The 21,153-nt window shown below is 34.4% G+C and overlaps 1 protein-coding gene across 1 annotated transcript in view; it reads right to left on the bottom strand.

Annotated features, from left to right (window-relative positions):
• Positions 1-7,448: 7,448 nt before the first annotated feature.
• The window catches only part of SYT10 (synaptotagmin 10), a 69,586-nt gene continuing 55,881 nt past the window's right edge, over positions 7,449-21,153 (bottom strand). Inside the window, exons 5-7 of the mRNA XM_004441155.3 lie at positions 18,883-19,054; positions 16,303-16,432; positions 7,449-13,508 (exon numbers count right to left, since the gene is read on the bottom strand). Of these exons, the coding sequence (XP_004441212.1) occupies positions 13,437-13,508; positions 16,303-16,432; positions 18,883-19,054 (374 nt within the window). The 3' untranslated portion in view covers positions 7,449-13,436. The remainder of the gene's footprint in view (positions 13,509-16,302; positions 16,433-18,882; positions 19,055-21,153) is intronic.

Raw genomic sequence — 21,153 nt, 5'->3', positions numbered from 1 at the left:
ATATATACAACTGCTCTCTCAACAGCAACATGATACTCCAAACTTAAACTTGTCCAAAACTGACCTGTCCTTTTGCTTCCAAATGCACTCTTTCTACATGCTTTCCCATTTCAGTTGAGGGCAGCTTAGTGCTTCCAGCTGTTTAGACCAACAGACTTTTAGCCATTCTTGAATCTGCCAGAAATCTTGGTTCCAACTTTAAAATATATTAGAAACACTTAATTCTTTCCATCTCTAACTGCTATTATCTTGGTGTGAGTGGCCATCATCCTTCACCTAGGTCGTTGCTATAGTGTTTTCACTGGTGTCTCTGCCTCCCTATAATACAAAGTCTATACCTGACACAATAGCTGAGTGATTTTTGGTGAAACAATTAGATTTTGTCAGTTGTCTTCTGAAACCCCTGTAATGGTTCCATAACTTACTTAGAAGGAAGCCAAAGTCCTTACAATAGCCCACAAAGTCCTAGTATGATCTGCCTCCACTTATACTCTGACCTTGTCTCTGGCTACTCTCTTCCTCACTCACTCCATTGCAGCCCAGTGACCAGCTTGGTTTTCTCTGAGCATCTAAGGATGCTCCATTTTAGAGTCTTTCACTGGCTATTCCCTTTGCTTGGGACATTCTTCTCTCCAGATAGCTGCATGTTTAACTCCTTCTTCGCTTCAAGTCTTTGCTTAAATGCGACCTTCCACTGGCTTACCCTATTTAATTTTTTATTTTATCACCTTATTTAAAATTACAATGCACTTTTCCTAGCATCAGCGGTTCTTTTACTGAACCAAGTGGGCTCGCCTCCTGGTGAGTTAAATAAGACTCTACACCAGTGGAAGTTGCCTCACAAGGTAAAGTGTATTTGCAGCAAATAGGAGGCCATGAGGAATCATTTCCAAAGTCATGGCGTCCCCGAACAAAGGGAAAGAGGAACTTTTATTTGGTTGGGGAATGAATATTCAAAAGGGAGAGGCTGGTACACTGCAGATTATGGCAATGAGGCTTAATCACCTCTTGAAGAGATCTTCGCGTTAAAAATAAGGCAAGGTCATGGGCACAGCTCTTGTGGGGAGGCTTGGTTAGCTTCAGGGTGGTTGCTGGTTGTGTCTCCTTAACACAAAAAAACCCACTTGGAAAACAGTTAAATGCTTCCAAACCCACCATTAAATTCCTCAGGGCAGTAGTCGGTGACAGTTCCTCTTAATCTGCTCTCTTTATTTATACTGTTCTCAGATTCTGCCATACATATTTTATCTGTTTACTTAGTATAGTTTATTGTCTGACTCTCTGACTAAATTTAATCACCATAACACCACAGATTTTGATTATTTTTGTATTTTTGATCAGTGATGAATTTTAAGTTTCTTGAAGAACGGCTGACATAGAGTAGCTGCTCAGTATTTATTGAATGAACTAATGACTGAAGGATTGTTTTTCTTCCTTGTTAGAAAATCATTGGCCTTTATAGTTAAATGTGTTCCCTACCTTTGAAACGTATTAGAATATATGTAAAGAAAAAGCCAAAACCAATCATACCAAAATGCATGGTCCTAAAACAGTCACAGTTTTATCTGCTTTTAAACTTCTTTCTATGCATCTAGATGGAATGGAGATGGCAGTTGAGACCACTCCACCTTTCCTCTCTTTCTCTGCTGTGTGCTCTCTCTCTTCCCCACAGCATCACTCTGATATGGAACTCAGCACCTTTACAAGTCCCCAAAGGATCTGCTCACACAAATGTCAGTGTGAACAATGAAGGCTTTATAGAAGGAAGAATGCTAAGGGAGTCACAACAGAATCTTCAAATCTCTTTAGACACGTCTGTTCTCTGACACTCCTTCCAAGCTTCACTGTTCCCAGAAGTTTCTCTTTGACACTTTTCTATAGTACTCAGTCTTGTTGGCTCCAATCACTTACCTCCGGTTAAGTTCAAATTCTTCTTTCCTTAATTTTGGAAAGCAATTCAGGTCTGTCCTATTTTTTATGTTGAAGCTGATATATGAAAATCCAAGGAAAAGATCAGTGAAACAAAAGACACTTTCATTAAAGGGCCCATTGTCTTCAGAAGGCAGCTGATCTCATACACCAAATCTTTCACTCGCAATTTCTCTTTAAAAATTCATAAAAATAATTTTCTGATATCATTAAATATTCTTCTGAAATACTATTTTTTTTTATGCAGTGTGTGACATAACTGATTTTGCCAAACTCCTGTTGTTGGACATTTATGCTGTTTACTTAACTGTGACGATGTTTAATATAAATATGTGAGGTTTCCTATTTGCTTTGATTATAACTAATATTTGATCTTATATTATCTTGTTATATAATTTATTATTTTTTAATGGTTTCTTATTGTTTTCCTTCTCTTTTTGGTCTTTTGCTATATTGACTACTTTATTTGTTTTTTCATTCTATTAATGTAGAGGCATATACTGCTTTCATTTTAGTAATATCTGTTTTTCCGTCACTATAGCATAACTATTATTTTCCTTGAATATTTGTGTCTAAGCACATATGAACCACCACTATGTATTATAATAAATTCAACTTGCCTTTTTTATTCCATCTCTTCTCCATTTCATTTTCAATTTTTGTTACTAAAATTTGAAATTTGTCTATTTCATATTTTTTATATCATACCTTGTCTTTCAACATATTTTTATATTGTATTAAATTTTTATAACAACTTAAAATTTCTTCAGTTTTTTTATTTAAATAGTTTTATTTCTTAGAGACAATTCCTTTATACTATGTATAGTGTTTCTATGAAAATTCTTGTACCTATCTCTTAATCCACATTGGATGAAGGTTTCTGTGGGTATATACTTAGGGGTGGAATTGCTCCATCCTGGGTATGTGAGTGTTTAATAGATATTTCCATATAGTTTTCTTAATATTACATTCCTATCAGAAGTGTGTTAGCCATCATCTTTTCAGAGTTGGTGTTGTGAGACTTTATGAGTTTGTCAGTTAATGCTATATAATATATGATTATCTCATTACAGGCTTGATTTGTATTTCCTTGATTAATGGGGTGGAGCATCTCTTTATATATTTATTGCCCATATGTATTTCCTGCTCCCTAAAATACCTTTCATTTTTTTTCATGTTTTTGCCCATTTTAAATTGGGTTATTTAAGCTCTTCTTATTGATTTATAAGATTTATTTATATAACTTGCTACTAACCCTTTGTTAGTCATGTGTTGTAAATATCTTATCCCTAATTTTTAGCTTGCCTTTTCACTTTTTAAAGATGTTTTTTGATAATGACAAGTTATTTAATGTAATACAATTTATTGCTCTTTTTTTTAAATGTGGAGTATATTTTATGTCTTAAGAAACCATCTCTTCTCTCTAAATCATTTATACTTTATAATAGAATTTTGAAAGTTTTTATTTGACATTTAATGTCATTTGAAGTTGAATTTATTATATGGACTGAAAAGGGGATCCTTATTTATATTTTTCCCTATGAATAACCATTCTTATAGCTGCAATTATTAAATAAATAGCTGCATTTTTTCCCCAAACTTAGCATCTCTCCTCTGTCACATATCTAATTTCCTTATCTACTTGACATATTTTTATACTATTTTGCCAATTTGTCTATCCTCCCACTAGTATCACACTGTCTTAATTACTATAGCTTCAGAATAAGCCACGATATTTTTAGAGTAAGTCTCACCTCTTCCTCTCCCTCCTTCTTTTTCAGCAGAATGGCTGAAAAAGACCTTTACTTTTCTATACACATTTAAGAATCAGCTTGTCAATTTCCATTAAAACAAAAATAAAAAACAAATTGTGGTTTTGATTGGAGTTGCTTTGTAACTTTGAGATGCTTTAGATCAATTTGGAGGAAATCTAAATTTTTACATTTTTAAGACTTTCTATAATTGTTGTGGGCTATTTCTAAGAAACTAGAAAGTCTTGGCCAGGTGTGCCTACCCTAAGATCATGAAGATAGCCTGCTTGGTCTTCCAGAAGCTTTATAAGTTTAAGATTTACATTTAAGCCTGATGTATCTGAAATTAATTTTTGTGTATGACATGAGGTATGGGTTAAATTATTATTTTTTTCTTATGCATTTCCCGTTATTCTAGTACCATTATTTTCCCCTTTAGGATTCATTTAGGGTTATTGTATAAGGACATGGGATGTACAAAGATGCATTTTCTAAAAGTGGATCTAACAGCACTGTGTAGTAGAGAGGGGCTTCTACGAGAATCTAGAGGTTTTTAAACCAATTAGCAAGATTTATAAAATGCACACAGGAGGTTTCATGGCCTGAACTAGGGTAGTGGCAATGGAAAATTAATTTAAAAATGAGATATGATTAGCAGGAGTCTACAGGACTTGAGCCTATGTATCATATTCCTTTTTTTCCTTTCTTTGCTTTTTTTTGTCGGATCAGGGTCAATTTGGTATCTAACTCCTTTCTTCTTAGCAACTTGATCTGCACATATACTTATCTTATGGCTTTTAAAAATATTTATCCCATCCATGACTTTCAGCTATTAATGATGGGAACGATGTTGGTTACAAAAACTAGTACCTACTATTTGCATAGTGGTTTACATATTACGAAAATGGCACATGCATTAAGTAATTGGTAGGTCAGGCAGATACAACTAATCTGAATTTGTAGATGAGTAAAGTAAAGGTCATTGAAGCTTATATATCTTTCATGTTGGTGATTTATCTAAAGAGACAAAAAAGCTGTTAAGTCCTCCTATGTTTCATAGCACGTTGAGTGTGTTCTACTAAAAAGCATCAGGGAATAAATTGAGCATATGGTTTGAGGACCAAAGACCTAGATTTGAGCCCAGTCCCACCATCTCTACACGACCTTGGGCTTTCATTTAACCTCTTTCAACCACAGTCACCATCTCTGTAAAATGGGAGTGATAAAACCCTCAAGCCTTGTGGTAAGAATTAAGTAACAGCATATGTGAAAATATTTTAGAATTGTATAAATATTAGTTTTTATGTTTTATGACATGTAGAGAATTAAAGTGCAGAATTTGGAATGACTTAACCATGTGTTCAAAACTGTGCTCTACCATGAACTCTGTGTATGTCCACTAAATCCATCTGAGCCTCAATTTCTCCATCTTTAAAATTGTCATAATAATAAATCACAGAGATTTTGTACAGATTAAGGATAAGGTATGTAATGAGCACACTGCTTGGTGCACAGTACATTTTTTGTATGTTTTAGGCATTATGTCCAATTAAAAAAAATCTCTCCTTCAATTCTTGACTCTAGCTTTGAATTACAGCTTCTGGTTGAGGTAACTGTAGCTTTCAGTACTGCTTCTCCCTTGTTAGGCACTAATTTAAGGGGGTTAGATTTGTGTGCTCCCGGAGGCACCATTTACATAGACTACAGTGTGATCAATGCCTCCTGGAGATGTGCAATTTGGTGGCCTGTTTGTATCTTGTGTTCTCAATGTGATTCTTTTTTTTTTTTTTTTCCCCCAAAGCCCCAGTGGATAGTTGTATGTCATAGTTGCACAGCCTTCTAGTTGCTGTATGTGGGACGCGGCCTCAGCATGGCCAGAGAAGTGGTGTGTCGGTACTCGCCCGGGATCCGAACCTGGGCCGCCAGTAGCGGAGCGCGCGCACTTAACTGCTAAGCCAGGGGGCCGGCCCTCTCAATGTGATTCTTATCTATTAGCTCCTTCACTTTCTCGTTTGAGTTCCTTTCACTGACTCAGGTCTAGCTTCCCATTTAAGGAAAAATTTTCGGTCATGTATGTCCTAAAATTTATTTAAAAAATAAAAACAAACTTGCTCATGATAATACACACAAGCTAAACCATTAGCCTCACTAAGCGCATTCACAGTGGGAATTGATTTCGTTCACATAATTTATACTCATATTTGGAAATTTAGATGATTTTTTTCATTTGGAAGAAAAGTGGATTTAAAAAAGCATGTACAACTGCAGCATGAAAATGGAAACTGTTTGTTTGTCAAGTGTCCTATTTGTGGTTACTGTTTAGATTTTGGGTTTTGTTCTCTGTCAACATTAATGGATATAGCTTTCATTTGTTATGTATTATTTTACGAGAATGGTCAGAATCAAAACTGTTTACATTTTGCACTAAAAAGAATTTTAAACAATAGCATAAATAGTGGCTTATCCACGAAGAGGATGTTTTCAAATTCTCTCAGATAAATCAGTGGTGACAGCCCAAAATTATCTAGAAAATTGTCAAGGTAACAACTCACGCTTTTCAAGAGATGATTACTTTTGATTGCTCTTTGCTTTATATTTCTCACTTACACATTTCAATATCTATGTTTCATTCATATATGTTGTATAAATTGCTTTTACAGATTATAATCTAATATCAGGCCTTCAGCTTCACAGAATGGACATCAGTTCGAGATGTGGTCATACAAAGAATTTGTCTGCATTAAAAAAAAATGGAATAAAAACCTCTAAAAATCAATATGGAAGAAAATTCCAACAGAAGAATGGGAAAAGACTTAAACAATAAAATCCAAATTGCCAATCAATATATGAAAAATGATCAATACCACTAGACAAAACAATTTAAACATTCATAAGATAGCATTTTTGTAATGTTCAAATTGGCCAAGATTCAAATAATAACTATGCCAAGGGTTGACTAGGGTACTTGGAAACTCTCATATGTAGTTAGTGGGAATAAGAAGTTTTAAACTAGTGTGAATATAAATATAAACACTTTCTGGGGAGATTTTTGGAAATAAAAATAAAAAATTTTTAAAAGTGCCATTTGACTGCTGTTTTCAGAAGCAACTTAGATTTCATTCAGGCTTCTCACCCTTTTTGGATATGGGGACTTAAAAAAGGCCAAACAAGTCAAATCATTGACTCTTCTTTATCCTGCATTCTATGCAGAGGCATAGACTTATTTACTTGCTTCTTCTTATGAGTTGTATTTTTTTTTAAACAATGACTCTAGGTACAGAACATCTGGTTTGTCAACGATTATGATTTCCTTTGAGTCAGTGCTGTGTTGACTGCCTAAAACTAGTTGCTACACCTACATTCCTCATGAAAATCTTTTTGAAAATTTGAGGCAAAACAAAAACAAACAACAAAATAACTGGTATACCCCAACTACTGGATCACTTGCTAAGGTATTTATTAGGGACTTTTTGCAGATGAAACAAATGTAGCTAATACGTATAAGTAGTATTTTCCTCTTTTAACGCTTGAATAATGATTGTTTCCTTAAGGGAAGTAATCCAGGACCTTAAATTAATAATTTTGTGAAAGAAAGTTATGTATTAAATGAGGTTTTTAAGATATATTCAGTTGCTTCAATTACTGAATTGTTGATAAATAAATTGCTCTCTAATGAGTGCGATAAATAATGACTATTAAAGAAAAACTCAAAGACATAAGGTCTCAAAAGTAAATCTGGAAAAGCTATTGTCTTCAAAGAGACAAAAATAATTTATAATCACTTTATTTATTTTTCAAAATACATATGAAACAGTAAAATTATATTTCAAGTGCTTTTCCATTTTCTTTTACAAAAGTAATCATAAACTGTACACTTCATAACAGCTTTGAGGTTTCATTGTTACATAATTCATCTGAACCTGACAAATATGTTCACACATTCTAAAGAAGACATTGTAAAAATACTGCAATGTGTAACATCTTTTAAAGGTGGCTGCAAAACATTTGTTCTAAGTAATACAATTATATGCTGTCAAGTTTCACAAATGGCTGGTTACCATGTACAAAAGCCAGAAACACGAATTTCAAAAGATTGTAAAATTTTTGTTCTATAATACGGAAGTCAAAGATATCGATTTGAACAATGGCTACATATTACATCACAAACTTCAGTTAAAAAGTCACCTTATGAACAATGACTGAAGGATACAAAAAGAAGATCAAATATGATGGATCCAAATTATTCGATGTCATGTACAAAATGAAAAATTTTGGTGGTTTCTGCCAGTTTAGAACAATTGGCAAATATCTTGGACTATTCATTAGTGGAATCACCACATTTACAACACGAGGCAGTTCTTTTCTATTTTTATTTCTTCGTTCTTCATTCTGAAATGAAGATCTCACTTCAATGTGTTCCAGAATTTATTCATATTTTGCAGATGAACCCAATCACTTCTCTCAGTTGGAAGGGTCAATGAAAAGTTAATGTGAATGGCGTGAACTTGGGTTGGACTTTTTGTTTATAAAAAATATAGATGCAAATATTTTGTATATTAGAGTTGGTCTACCTGCTTCTTTCTTATACAGCAATAGAATTTATGAAGCTACTCACACTGGAGATTACTGTGTTTTCAAATGAGAAGCTTAAAGGATCTTTTTAAAGAAAAAAAAAATAAAACCCACAAAATGATCTATATAGATATGAATAGAATAAACCATGCATTTTTTATAGAGAATGATTCTGTGGCCAGTTTGTACACAGCCTTAGAGATTATAGCTGATTTTTCATTCACAAACTTTATTCTACAGCAAAATCATAGCCAGACATAATTCCTTGTATTGATGTTCAGACTGGGAAAATAAAAAAACAATTTTGAAAGAGATAATAAAAACAAAAATCCAATGCATTAACCTTCCAACATTGAGACTTACTTTTCTTAACAATTTTTGACTCATTTCTATAATATGCATCGCTATCCAATAAATTGCTTTTAAGGGAACAAAATCATGAAATTTAATAATTGAAATCCACCACCCTGTACAGTAAATAAGAATTCTGTGCACAGCAGATGCAAATCACAACAAAATTTCCAAAGAAAATGGCCAATTTTTACCCTTTCATGATAAGATCAGGCATAGTTTGCTCTTTGGAGAGGGTTCTCATGACCTATGTGAGCTCAGAAAAAATTATCATCAGTCTGAGATGGAAACATTTCCATATAAATGCTATCTGCATCCCTAGATCTATCAATAGAGAGTCATTTTCAGTGTCTCAGTATAGATAAAAATAGGATTATTCTAATCAATTCCTCCTTGTAGAAGTACATTTAAATCATTTCAGGCCTGAAGAAGCTTATCTTTTCTCTTAAACATCTTCTACTTGTTTTTTCAATCACCATTTCTAGTATTCAAAATGTCTGCATTCAATAAATCCTTAAGTCCCACCTCAGCCCTTAATTTAGTGCTTTCTTTTTAAGTCTCTATAGGATGATAGAGACTTGATATGTCATCAAGTCAAACCCTGGTTACCTATCTTCATGATGAACAGGGTAAAAATGAAAACAAGTTTTTACTTTGATGAGAAAACACCTGAACTGAATATTAATTAACTGCCACTGTTCAAATATACATCTTTTTGGTTAACTGTTAACGGCAGATGACAAGTATTACCAATGCTTCTTTCACTGAATTACCATTCACTTTAATTAACACAAGATTGAGCAAATATGGGAAAAGTCTTTTAATGAAATAGAAAATTCTTACCTTAAAGAGTATCACTGAATAACACATCAGAAAAAGCATTTAGTTTAATTAGCTCTATTTCCCATGTAAAATATAAACTCATTATTTTCTTTTAAATAATGGGTCTTAACAGGTTCAGATGAATCTTATCCTGAGCCATGTCACTGAGTAACTATTAAAATGCTGTGTCATGGGTTGTTTTGAACTGTGTTATAGAATTTAGTTTCCACTAAAAGTTAAAATACAAAGGAATTTTTAGATTTTGCATTCAATATTTGTATTTCCACATGTTTTAACATCTCCATTAAACTACCATTTAATTTTGTAGATTCTTCCATGCTTTTGTATCATTTTTTGTTGGCAGCAATAAATTCTTAGCCTAAAAACAATAGAAGTTTAGATAAATTTAAGTACATCAGAACAACCAGAGTTGCTTCAAGACCCAGTTGTAAGAAAACAGGTGTCCACATTTTCTTTAGATTTAGTAAAGATTGAATGACATTCTTAAATCCTTATTGACTCTAGCTTTTTTTTTTAATAACCAAGTAATTAAATTACCTGGTCATAATTGCAACTAAGGTGGCAAAAAATATCAGATGGAACTCCATTCCCTGAAAACACACGTTCTGAGATAATATCAAGTACTCTTTTTAAAGAGGTAAAGAAATGGTCACATGTTCAATGTGAAGATTTTGTGTCCTTTTACTTAGTAGTAGTCTTTGGCTCTTTGGCTAACTCGTTCTGAAATAAGTTATATTTTGTTATGAATAGTAAAAGTTGAGAAAGGAGTGGAAGTTTGGCTTTTTCATTTTTGAAGCAATTAATCATTAAGTAAAAGCCTTAAGACATTGATAGTTCTTTACTGAGTCTGCAAAATTTTAAAATAATAAATATTATAGGAGAATAAACACAGGTGGAAATGTCAACTAAATATCACAACCAAATAGGTTCAAATATATTTGCTTTTATGGAAAACCTGAGTCAGTATTGATCAGTTCTGATCTCCCTGCAGTTAACTAGAACATGCACACACTCCCCAAAGCTGCGTAAGAAAGTGGGCACTTGGCTCTGTGTTCCCATCTCGAGTTCCCTGACACTAGTCCTCATGATATTTTTTACGGATCAGTGAATGTATTAATATCACGAGTTTTACATGTAAAATAAAGTGCCAGAAACAGGGCTGGCCTGACAAAGAAAATTAAAATGGTCAAGAAAAATATTATCAAGAAACCAGTGTAAAAAAAGCAGTAACTGTTCAGATTTTTGTGAGATTATATATTTCACAAATATTAATGCTCTTTTCATATTCAATTTCCTTATCCCCGATTACTTAGTGAGTCACATTAAATAAATAAATAAATAAATAAATAAATAAATAAAATAAAACCTCAAAAGAACATCAGTGCCAATGAATCAACACTAACTCCTTTTTCCTAGACTTAGGTGTGGCAAGTCCCTGAATAAGTCCCTGAAATTAGGTATTCATTATATACCTAAGCCGCAACTTCATAATGTGTCTGTGCTGTCATTAAAATGTGGTGTGCCACACAAATGAGGATGCTATCTGTAACATCAAATCTGATTTTAAACACTGAAAGAAAAACATTCTATCTTCAATCACAAGTAGAAAGAGGATAAGTTATGTTTGTACGGACGTGTGGCTGTATAGAGTGAGGGTGTATTGTATTGAAAGTGGTAGGATTACACTTTTATAATATGAACCATCATTTTAAATGATCATGCTTTATCAACGTGAGGGTAAACTCCCTCATGGTTTGCGTGAAAGATGAGCGGTGATGAATTTTCTCTCCTTGATCTCTCTCACAGGATTAACAAATACTCTCACGTGATGAGTTTATTGTAATCTCTAGGAAACATTTTTAAAAAATTATCTTAAAAACTTACTTTAATCTACAATCCCCATATTAAAGTCTCCTGGCTGGCTGGTTGTTTGCATTTTTTCATCACAAACATTGGCTTTTTCTCCATAGGAGGCAAAGAAAACACGAGCTTCTAAGAATTAATCAAAAGTCTTTAAAAGATGGTTTCAGATGAAAATAATTACTACACTCACTCAGGAAATATAGTTGCTAATGAAATACAAGCTACAGCTATATCTACTAATAAAACAATTGTCTCCAACAATGCCATTTTATTAGGAGTATAACTTTTGTCTTCCCATTTGACAATTTTTACTTCCCAGTAAAACAAAGAATTCTAAAATGGAAGTGTTATCTTCAGTCATTCTGTCTACAGCAAAATGCTTCTTTTAGGCTTGATAAGGTTGCCAGGTATTTTCAAACGGATTTCTTTTATTATTTTCAATTAGAAAATGTTAGCTATAAATACTTGTTTTCATTAGGATGGTACAAGTATTTTTGAAAAGTTTTAAGGAATGGTGTTTGCCTTTAAAACGTTAATGTGTAAAATATTTACATCTTAATTAACAGTAATGCCATCATTATGAGAGGCCAACAAACAAAATGTCAAGGCTTTTAAAACTTTTTAATATTTAGAAACAAGAGATTTTACTAAAATCAAAATTTTATAACTGTTGATAAAATTTTCCCATTCTGATGAACGTGTTTTTATATTCTAATTTCATATTTTCTTGCCTTTTTTTGATTCTTTTAACCTCTTATCTTGGGATAAGCTTGAAATATGCACTATCCATAATACACATCTCAAAAGTAAGGTTGGGGTCATTCAGTATAGATTATAGATATAGATATAGGGCCTGGAAATGAGACAATAAAAAGTTGACCTGATTTAAAAGAAAGTTCCGTCATGTAAAAACATTTGCATAGTTTTTACGACTAGTGGCCTGCTCCTTGATCCTTATGAAGGTAAATGCCTTTCATGAAAGGACTGTGGGTCTGGGCCTTTAGAATTATTCGTTTATTTTTATTAAATGTTGAAGTTACATTATTTATGGTATATTTCTGTAATTTGCTGAAAAATAAGTCATCCTTTCTTTAAGAAAATACCCAATTCTAATGATTAGCTTCTGAATGGGTTTAAAAGTCATCATTACTGTGTACAATCTAAATGACAATGAGCACAGACATTTATTGTAGCTTTGGTGTCTGTTAGTATCGTCTATCAGAAATACAAGATCTATGTGATAGCTTCATGTCACAAAATATACATGTCACAGTACTTGAGAACTTTACAAACACAAAAAATGAATGACTTCTGGTTCTATTCACTTAGGAACACTAATGCTACATTTGAGATTAAGATTATTAGAATTTTAAAAATGTCAGTTAAACAGTGCAACATGTTTGAACTAATGTAACATTAAGACAGTATAAAATGGTAGCCCAAATGGCTCAACTTCCATTTTCCAGCTGCTAAATATTACTTCTTAAATTTATATTCAAAATGGTTCTTTAAATTATAGCTTTACCTGTATATTTTAAAGAACAAGCTTGAGAGACAAAGTTTCGAGTTTGGCAGAGCCAAACCTCACCAAGAAAAGAATTTGCTGAGAATGAAAGAATATATTATCAGATAAGTAACATTAATTTGATTGTGCAAGGATTTAATGCTAAGTTCAAAATTTTCATTAGAGTTTATGTAGAACCATGTGCACAACTAGAAATAAACATACTTGTGACAAAATCAAAACCATACATATGTGACATATGCTACTGTATACACTAGCAGCATAAGCTATATTCCATTTTAGATAAGCACGGATTCTTTTAAAAAAACGCATTTCTTTGCTTATGCAAAGAATTACAACTTATTAAAACACTCTTTGTGCTAATAGGCATATGACACGAAGAATAAAATGCCTTATGTAAGTTGGGACTATTTGTATTCAAGTAAAATATATCAAGATGTCCAAAGTTAATAAACAGACAAAAAAAGCAAATGAAAAACTGCACATCATTTGTTCATTATCAGGATATATTTTAAATGAGGAAATCAAACCTTCCATTTTTTTTCTGATCTGATGAGCACGTGATCCTGGGTCCTGATTAGAATGGTCTTATTTTGGAGGCATTATGGTGTGGAAGGTGGTTTGGGAGATGGACAGGATCCTTGACTATCAAAACTGGTCGCCCGGCCAGGTAACTGAAAGACAATAATTTCATAGTGTAAAAAGTAATAAAAAGGATAATTGTTGCCACTTTTTAATAGTGAATATTCACCCACAAAATGTAAGTCTCTGAAGAGAAGATACATGTACCTCCTGCTGCCCTTCAGAGCACACCTTCTCAGGTAGCAGGACGGGGCACAAATATCTCACAGAGATGTAGGCAGAGCGTGGTACACAGATGGCATGCAGAGCAGCGCTGTATAGACAACTATTCACGACTGCAGATTCGTGTCACATTCTATAACAGGCTTTTAGTTCTTATTGTAAAGTAATTAATTGTTTAGTATAGTGGGGGCAATTGCTCGGTGAAGGCAATGAGAGGTTCTAGACACAACAGAATGCATTCCACTTGCTCTAAGACACGAGGTGATTTTATAGGGGCAATTCATGAGATGGGAGGGGCTGAGTTTGGCAAATGGGAGCAACAAATGATGAAGAGTAATTTCTCATGGTCCCTAAATATTCTATGTATTTAAAAAGTTTAATTACAACAGAATAAACTTTTGATTATCTAGGTAGAAGTTATCAGATTTTCTAAATGATGCTTCAGTCTCTGTCCCACCAACTTGCCCAGCTCTCAAATAATTGTTCCCTTCTCATTTGAATCCCTTCTCTGGCAACAAAACACATAATTACACACTCATCATTTTCCCACAATGCAAAATCCAGCCAGTTCTTAGGTCTCCGGTCCTTAATGTTCTGTGTGACCAATGAATGTAGGTGCAGGTGTTGGAAAAAAGGAGCTATTTGCTAGAGAAAGTACATGTACATAATCTTTTAGTCTCACTTGTCCCCTGATACTCAGCTGCTAGACAAATATCTGGATTCTTCTTCTGATGCCCATATGGTAGCTTATTCTTCCTGTATATACTACAATGACTGAAAAGCGTTCGGCCATTCTCAGACACAAACACATGGCTATTCCATTGCTTCCTTTCATCAGATAAACGTAAAACTACTTATTACAGGGTCATAAGTAATTATAATATGTCTTGGTTCATACAACTCCTGTCCTTTCATTAGTTAAAAGTTCTTGCTCACATTATCTCATTTCTTCCTACAGCATTCCTGTGAAGTCTGTAGCAGCATCCATTTCTATTTTCATTAAGTATGGAGAAATGGAGCTGCAGACAGAGTAAGAGGTCTGCCCAAGATTTGACAGCCAGAGGAGCAAGGATTAGAACCCACATCTGCCTTCAGTGTGATTCTCTGCCCAGCAAATTTTACTCTCATGTCTATATTCTCAGAATTAATATCCACTTTTCAAAGTTTAAATAAAAACAAAGATGAGAACTAGGAAAAGGATAGTAATTGTATAATAAGCAGTAGAGTATACTTTAGACAACAAACCTGTTGAAATGAAAAGCAAACTTCCCAAGGCTCGTTGAGCTGTTTATAGAATACACCTGTCCGTATTTCTGAAGCACTCTAGGGGGAAGCGCTGTGTGCATGTGCATTTGTGTGTGTGTGTGTTTTATGATTTACAGTAAATGACGAAGTGCGGTAAAGATTTGGAACATTAATATATATATAAGCAGATATCTTATCTCTCATGACAGTTCGCCTCTGTTGTCTGAGCATGCAATATTCATATGATGTTCATCAAATTTTCCCTATAATGTCCTGAGTAATACAGCTAAGGTCACATTTTCATGACTAAGCTAACATGAGAACCTGGGCCCACTAACATTTAGTTAATTACACTGCACTGCCTCTCCCATTCAACGCAGTGCCTAGTGCGAGAATGAGAAGCAGAATCTTATCCATGGAGAGACGGCAATGTATCATTCATTTATTACGTGGTTATCATAGCTATTCTTTTTATTGAATTGCATAAGTTCCATCCTCTACTACACACTGTTTTGTCAACATTACCTCTCAATTAATCAGGTCATATAAGTGATCTACTTTGTGACTCTTTAAGAGGCTCCAGCAATTATCTTTGGGAAGGAAAGTCATTCTATCTAGCAACATTCAGTGTATTGAGTAGACTGACAACTGACTTCACGGCTAAAAATCCTGATAGAAACTGGTATTGATACCTCTTCTGGTTAATATAATTATTAATATTAGTTTAATTAGAGATAACATTGTGCCATACTCTCTGCTAAGCACTTTATATTCAGTATTTTACTTTAGTTTTACTCTGTGAGTTTATTACTATTACAGAGCAATAGCAGAAACTTAGAGAGGGTTAAGTAACCTGCCCCAGGTTCTCCACTATGTAGTCACACAGCAGAGTCAGGATTTGAACTCGGGCAAGCTGATGCCTCCCTATTTTAAAAATCTGTGAGCCCTTTTACTTCCTGACCAGAGTTGGGGGAGAGTCACCTGTCCCCTTACATGGATGAGTTACCTTAGGTGATAATACCTCTTTAGGTATTCTGGGGAACTTCAGGTGATATGGCTGTTTTCACAAAAGGGAAGCACCAAAATTTAGTTTCCAGTTAGTAATAAATTTACTTGATTGCTCCCCCACTCATTTATGTAAGTTTTCAGGCTATGCAAAGAAAATAACAGACTTGCAGTTTTTATGGGCTCATTGTCCAAAGTAATATCAAACCCAGAAAGTTTAGTGGTTTTTAAAATCCAAGGCACACAGAACTTTGAATACTGGGTGATAGAGTCTGTGGAACAAACACAAGAGCAACGTCTGTTTTTAAAAAAATAGATGCATATATAAAATGCCAGAGAAACATTAGAAGATAAATAATAGTTAAACAAAAGAGATTAAAAAAAGAGTAGATGCCAGGGAACCACAGAGCTCACCTCCAGCAAGGGGTGCCAATGTGTTATCGGCTTTCGGTGGTAGGCCAGCATTTCGTTCCAGTGGTCTCGCCCAAGACCCTCAGCGTCCAGTCCCGTTCTACACACTCCGATGACCTCATTGTGTCCTACCCTACGATTCGGAGAATATCACACTTTCATTCCAACACTCAACGAAAAATGGAGTTTCATACATCTTAGAGGAACTTTAAACATATGATTAAAACATTAGACTTTGTGACAGGGTCTAGATGATTTTGCAGATTCAACTACTTCAGGTCAAATGAGAAACCTTGAGTAAACTAAGATTTACTAAATGAGATCAGCATTCAAAAATGAATTTATAAAAGGAGCACACACAAACCATTTCAGTGCTCTGTCACTTGAGCACATTTCACAATAATAGGAATAGTGTGAATGAGAAATGACCTATATGATGAGTTTCGTTTTGGAAGCAGTCTTATTAAATTTAAGTGAGGTAAATCAAATCTTGTTCTTTCCACGGGGCTTAATGTTTTATAATGATGCTCCGATTTCTCACCAAGAGCTCAATACCCACTTTCTTGTATAAAGGACCAGATTTAATTGACTCTCAACATTATGTCAGTGAACGTTATTGCTTGTACTACAATTAAATAGGGCAGGGCTATGATCAGTACCATGGCATCTGATTTATTATCACATGGCACCAGAGTACATCGAACGACATTCTTATTTTCTCCTCATGTCCTGTTTTCACAGCAGCAAATCAAAATAATAATGATAGTTAATATTTCTGAGAGCTAATTATCTGCCAGACACTGTTCTAAGTAATTTAAATGTACTGACTTACTTAATCCTCACATCATGCCCATGGGTATCACTATTATCATCTCATTTTACAGATAAAGAAACTAAACACCCAAAAGTTAAGAGACTGGTCTCCCTTTACACACTTAGTAAGAGGCAGAGGCAGGATTTGAATCAAGAGAGTTGATTCAAGAGCACATGTGGGAAGCTGCTTCTCAAGAATGGAATGTTATTTAAAGGCAATTCTATACTGTTATTTTGACAGACATCTCTAAGGAGACTTTTGAGATGATTTTAGGATATTTCATTACTTGTTTCCTGTCACTGATGTAGATATGTATGTTTAGTATCATTTTCATTAATATGAAATTTCCCAAACAAGCATATTTTTAGAAACAAGTTGTTGTTATTGTTTTGTTTTTTTACCTTTCTGTTTTATATATTTTCAGGATCTATTTCCCTAAAATTGTCTGGGTGACAAATGCTCAATTGTATCTGCCTGTGAAAACTGCTGAGAGAAATCAATAGGAGTAATGTTTTCGTAAAGAAAACAGGGCTTCTGATGAAAACATCACAACGTTTACAGAGTTTGAAACTTCAACTAATTTAAGATTTCTCTCTCTCTAAACAGTGATAATTTTTGGTAAACTGTGACATACACTAATTTCAAATGGATAGTACAAATCATTTTATTTTTCAGTGCTTCATTTTGCCAGTTCTGAGCCAGAGGATAACATTAATTTCTCTAGGTTATACAATCCTGTTTACTCCATTTTTATGATACTATAAAATGGACACTCTTTGAATATTTGTATACGTGTGTTCTGTACCACTTGTGTTATCATTAGAACAAAATAAATGTGGTAAGGCACTGTTTACGTGTTGATAATTTTGCAGGTTAAACATACAGTACTCCTTTTCATAAGGTTTATAAATATAAAAAGCGAAAACAATAAAAAGAAGTGTTTAGCAAGGACCAAATAAAAGATATGAACCTTTCGTGGGACAAGAGTTCAGAGGAAGAAGAGATTGGTTAGCTGAGAAAGACACAGAAGTGATGACTTGGACAGCACTGTAAAGCCTGATTGGGACGAGATACACAGAACAGAGTGTCATTTCAGAAGAGGGCAGAGGGAGGGTACACATAGGAGCTGCAGCAGGAAGAATCTTCTGAGCCGCACTTGAGAGTTTGCAATTTATTTTATGAAAGGAGAAGTGATTCCAAGTGTGTGCGCAGGAAGAACTATCCAAAAGCAATGTTTTAAGATTGATGTGAAAGCATCAAGGCTGTATCCCTACAGCCATCATTCACCTTCCTCTTAATACTCACTGTTCACAGTTCCATATTATGCTAATATTTTACCAATGGGAAAAGTGAATCCCAAAGAGATTACACACCTTGCCCTTTCACACAGCTAGTTAATGACAGAGCTCGGATAAGAATCATGATATTTATACTCCAGCCCAGTTGGGAAAACAAACTCCATTGATTGTAATTTCTGTTGTTACTGTAAAGACTTCACAGTAGTGCTTTCTCTAATAAATTCCATGCTTCTTCTGCCTCCATTCTTTCCCCACCCCCAGGTGTCCTGTCCTTCAACTTAAGAATGACTTCTTTTGGAAAAGAAATAAGAAATATTATCACCACGGAAAAAAAAATAAATTTTGAATGAATAATTCTTCCCTCTTCCAATTTAAATTAAAACTGTTATAGCAGTAAATAACCTGCAAAGCTGAATTAGGTCTGCATATGACTGAACGAGGCTGTTCCTCGGTGAGTAGAGATACACGTACCTATCATAATCCATGACCGCAATGGAGAGGCTGACCTGGTCCACGTTCTCCGGAGGGATGTCGAAAATAATGGCCTCATTGTACACAGGGTTGAGAGTGTTTTTCTTTGTAGTCGTTTTCCTCTTTTTTAATCTTCGACCCTCACACATCAGAGACACTTTGACATAAGGATCTAGGAGTGGGAAGTGAATTTTATTAAAATGAAAGTAATAGTACAAAGCATAAATAAAACTGTAGTTAAATGCTACTAAATATGAAAAGTGGTATATTAAGCCCTTTAGTATTACCAGTTTTAAATTCAAATGACTTAACTGAGGGAATAGACTCTCTAAGACTTACTTTAAATGGAAAAACTTATCTTGAATGAACTAGAAGAGAATTAACTTGATCTCACTCTTTTTATTTTTTATTTTATTTATTTATTTATTTTTTTGTGAGGAAGATCAGCCCTGAGCTAACATCCATGCTAATCCTCCTCTTTTTGCTGAGGAAGACCGGCTCTGAGCTAACATCTATTGCCAATCCTCCTCCTTTTTTTTTTCCCCCAAAGCCCCAGTAGATAGTTGTATGTCATAGTTGCACATCCTTCTAGTTGCTGTATGTGGGACTTGGCCTTAGCATGGCAAGAGAAGCAGTGCGTCGGTGTGTGCCCGGGATCCGAACCCGGGCCGCCAGTAGTGGAGTGCACGCACTTAACCGCTAAGCCAAGGGGCCGGCCCAATCTCACTGTTTTTAATACAACAGAGAAAACTCACTAGTTTATCAAGAGCCAGTCCAAAACTATAATGTGTCTTTTAGTCACAGCTATTTGGGAATACATTTTGTTCGAAGTGATTTCCAGAGAATGTAATCCTAACAAGTCCGAATAATTGTATTAAAGTTAATTTCTTTCAAAATGATTTAGAATAAGAAGACTAAAACTTGTGAAAGAGCAACGTTGTATCTAGACAAGTATAAATAATCACAATGAGTAGAAATTAGAAAGCAAAAACTACATTAGCTAGAATTTTCTTCAGTCGTTGGAAAGGTACAAAAATTAGGGGTTTCATTTTACAGTCACAGCGTTGGTGCTTGATAAGGAGCTTGGATTGAAGAAATGATCACCACAAATAATTTATTAAATGCTCAATAGTATGCAATAAAAAAATCAATATTTGACCTGCAGATGTACACAGGAAGATTCCTGATATGACATTGTCTATATGGTGCCAACCGGAAAGAGAAAAATCTAGTTGGGTTATATTTTTATGGGCCAAAGGGATCAAATAATTGTTTACAAGTTCTGCCACACCTGACCGATCTCTACCCTCTTATTCCTGCCACCTTAAGTAGAAAAACTGTTCAAGTATTATAGAAAATTATACAGTATTATACAAAAGTCTCTTAAAAAGCCTTACTTTTTGTAGCTTTTTATAAAAAGCAGGCATGGCTTTGGGAGGGGGTGTTAGCATTGGGGTGAGTATGGTAGGTGGTGCAAACAATCAGTGTCTGCTCTATCCTCATTCATTATTTTTTTCATCCTGGTCACCCTCCACCTGTAGCATCACAACCTCTTTTTCTCTCTTTACATTGATGTAGTAGTAAATCTTGTTTCCTTAGAATAAGCCCAAATCACAGCAATATTAATTTATTCGAGCAAATGAACGCTTTTTAAGCTCTAGACAAACATATCTGTATATTTCATAAGCATTTCCACCAAGGGGCAAAAACCTATTTTGTGGCTAGAAATAGGGTACAGAGAGGAAAACAAGGTAAAAAGGCAATGTTCAATGGCTTTTTCTCATTTTTCTACTTTTTAATAATAGGGAGTATGTTCTAAGGAAGAAGCTCACTTTTGTGTATGAGCCCCCATGTCTAGGTCACTCATGAACTATGGGAACAAGGCCTGGTTTATCCTTTGCTGCCCCCATCTTATCTCTGACGACACTTCTCTACTTGTGACAAGGATAGTTTACTGGCTCCTTAGTTGATTCACAAGCCTGTTGTGAGAATTAATGAGGTGGTGTTCTCAAAGCATGCATTCCTCTGATGAAAAGCTTCATATAAATAAAAAGTAATCTTGCACTTAATTACAACTTTGATGCTGTTTGCTTGTCTCAAAACTTGATCTCTTTTGGTATATGGTAGAAAGAGTGGAATAAACAATAATTTGGAGAGTACACTGTTTATCTTAAGTTCTTCAACATTATTGACCCAAGACTTTTTCACCAAAATAAATGTGGAATTTACTTGCTTTCTTTCCACCTTTATATATCAACTATGTATTGCAAA

The sequence above is a fragment of the Ceratotherium simum genome, chromosome 17, assembly GCF_057802395.1.
Source record: "Ceratotherium simum simum isolate JZ-2026a chromosome 17, ASM5780239v1, whole genome shotgun sequence".
In the NCBI taxonomy this organism is placed as follows: Eukaryota; Metazoa; Chordata; class Mammalia; order Perissodactyla; family Rhinocerotidae; genus Ceratotherium; species Ceratotherium simum.
Note: the sequence above shows the minus strand (reverse complement) of the source record. Positions and strands in the feature narration are given on the sequence as shown.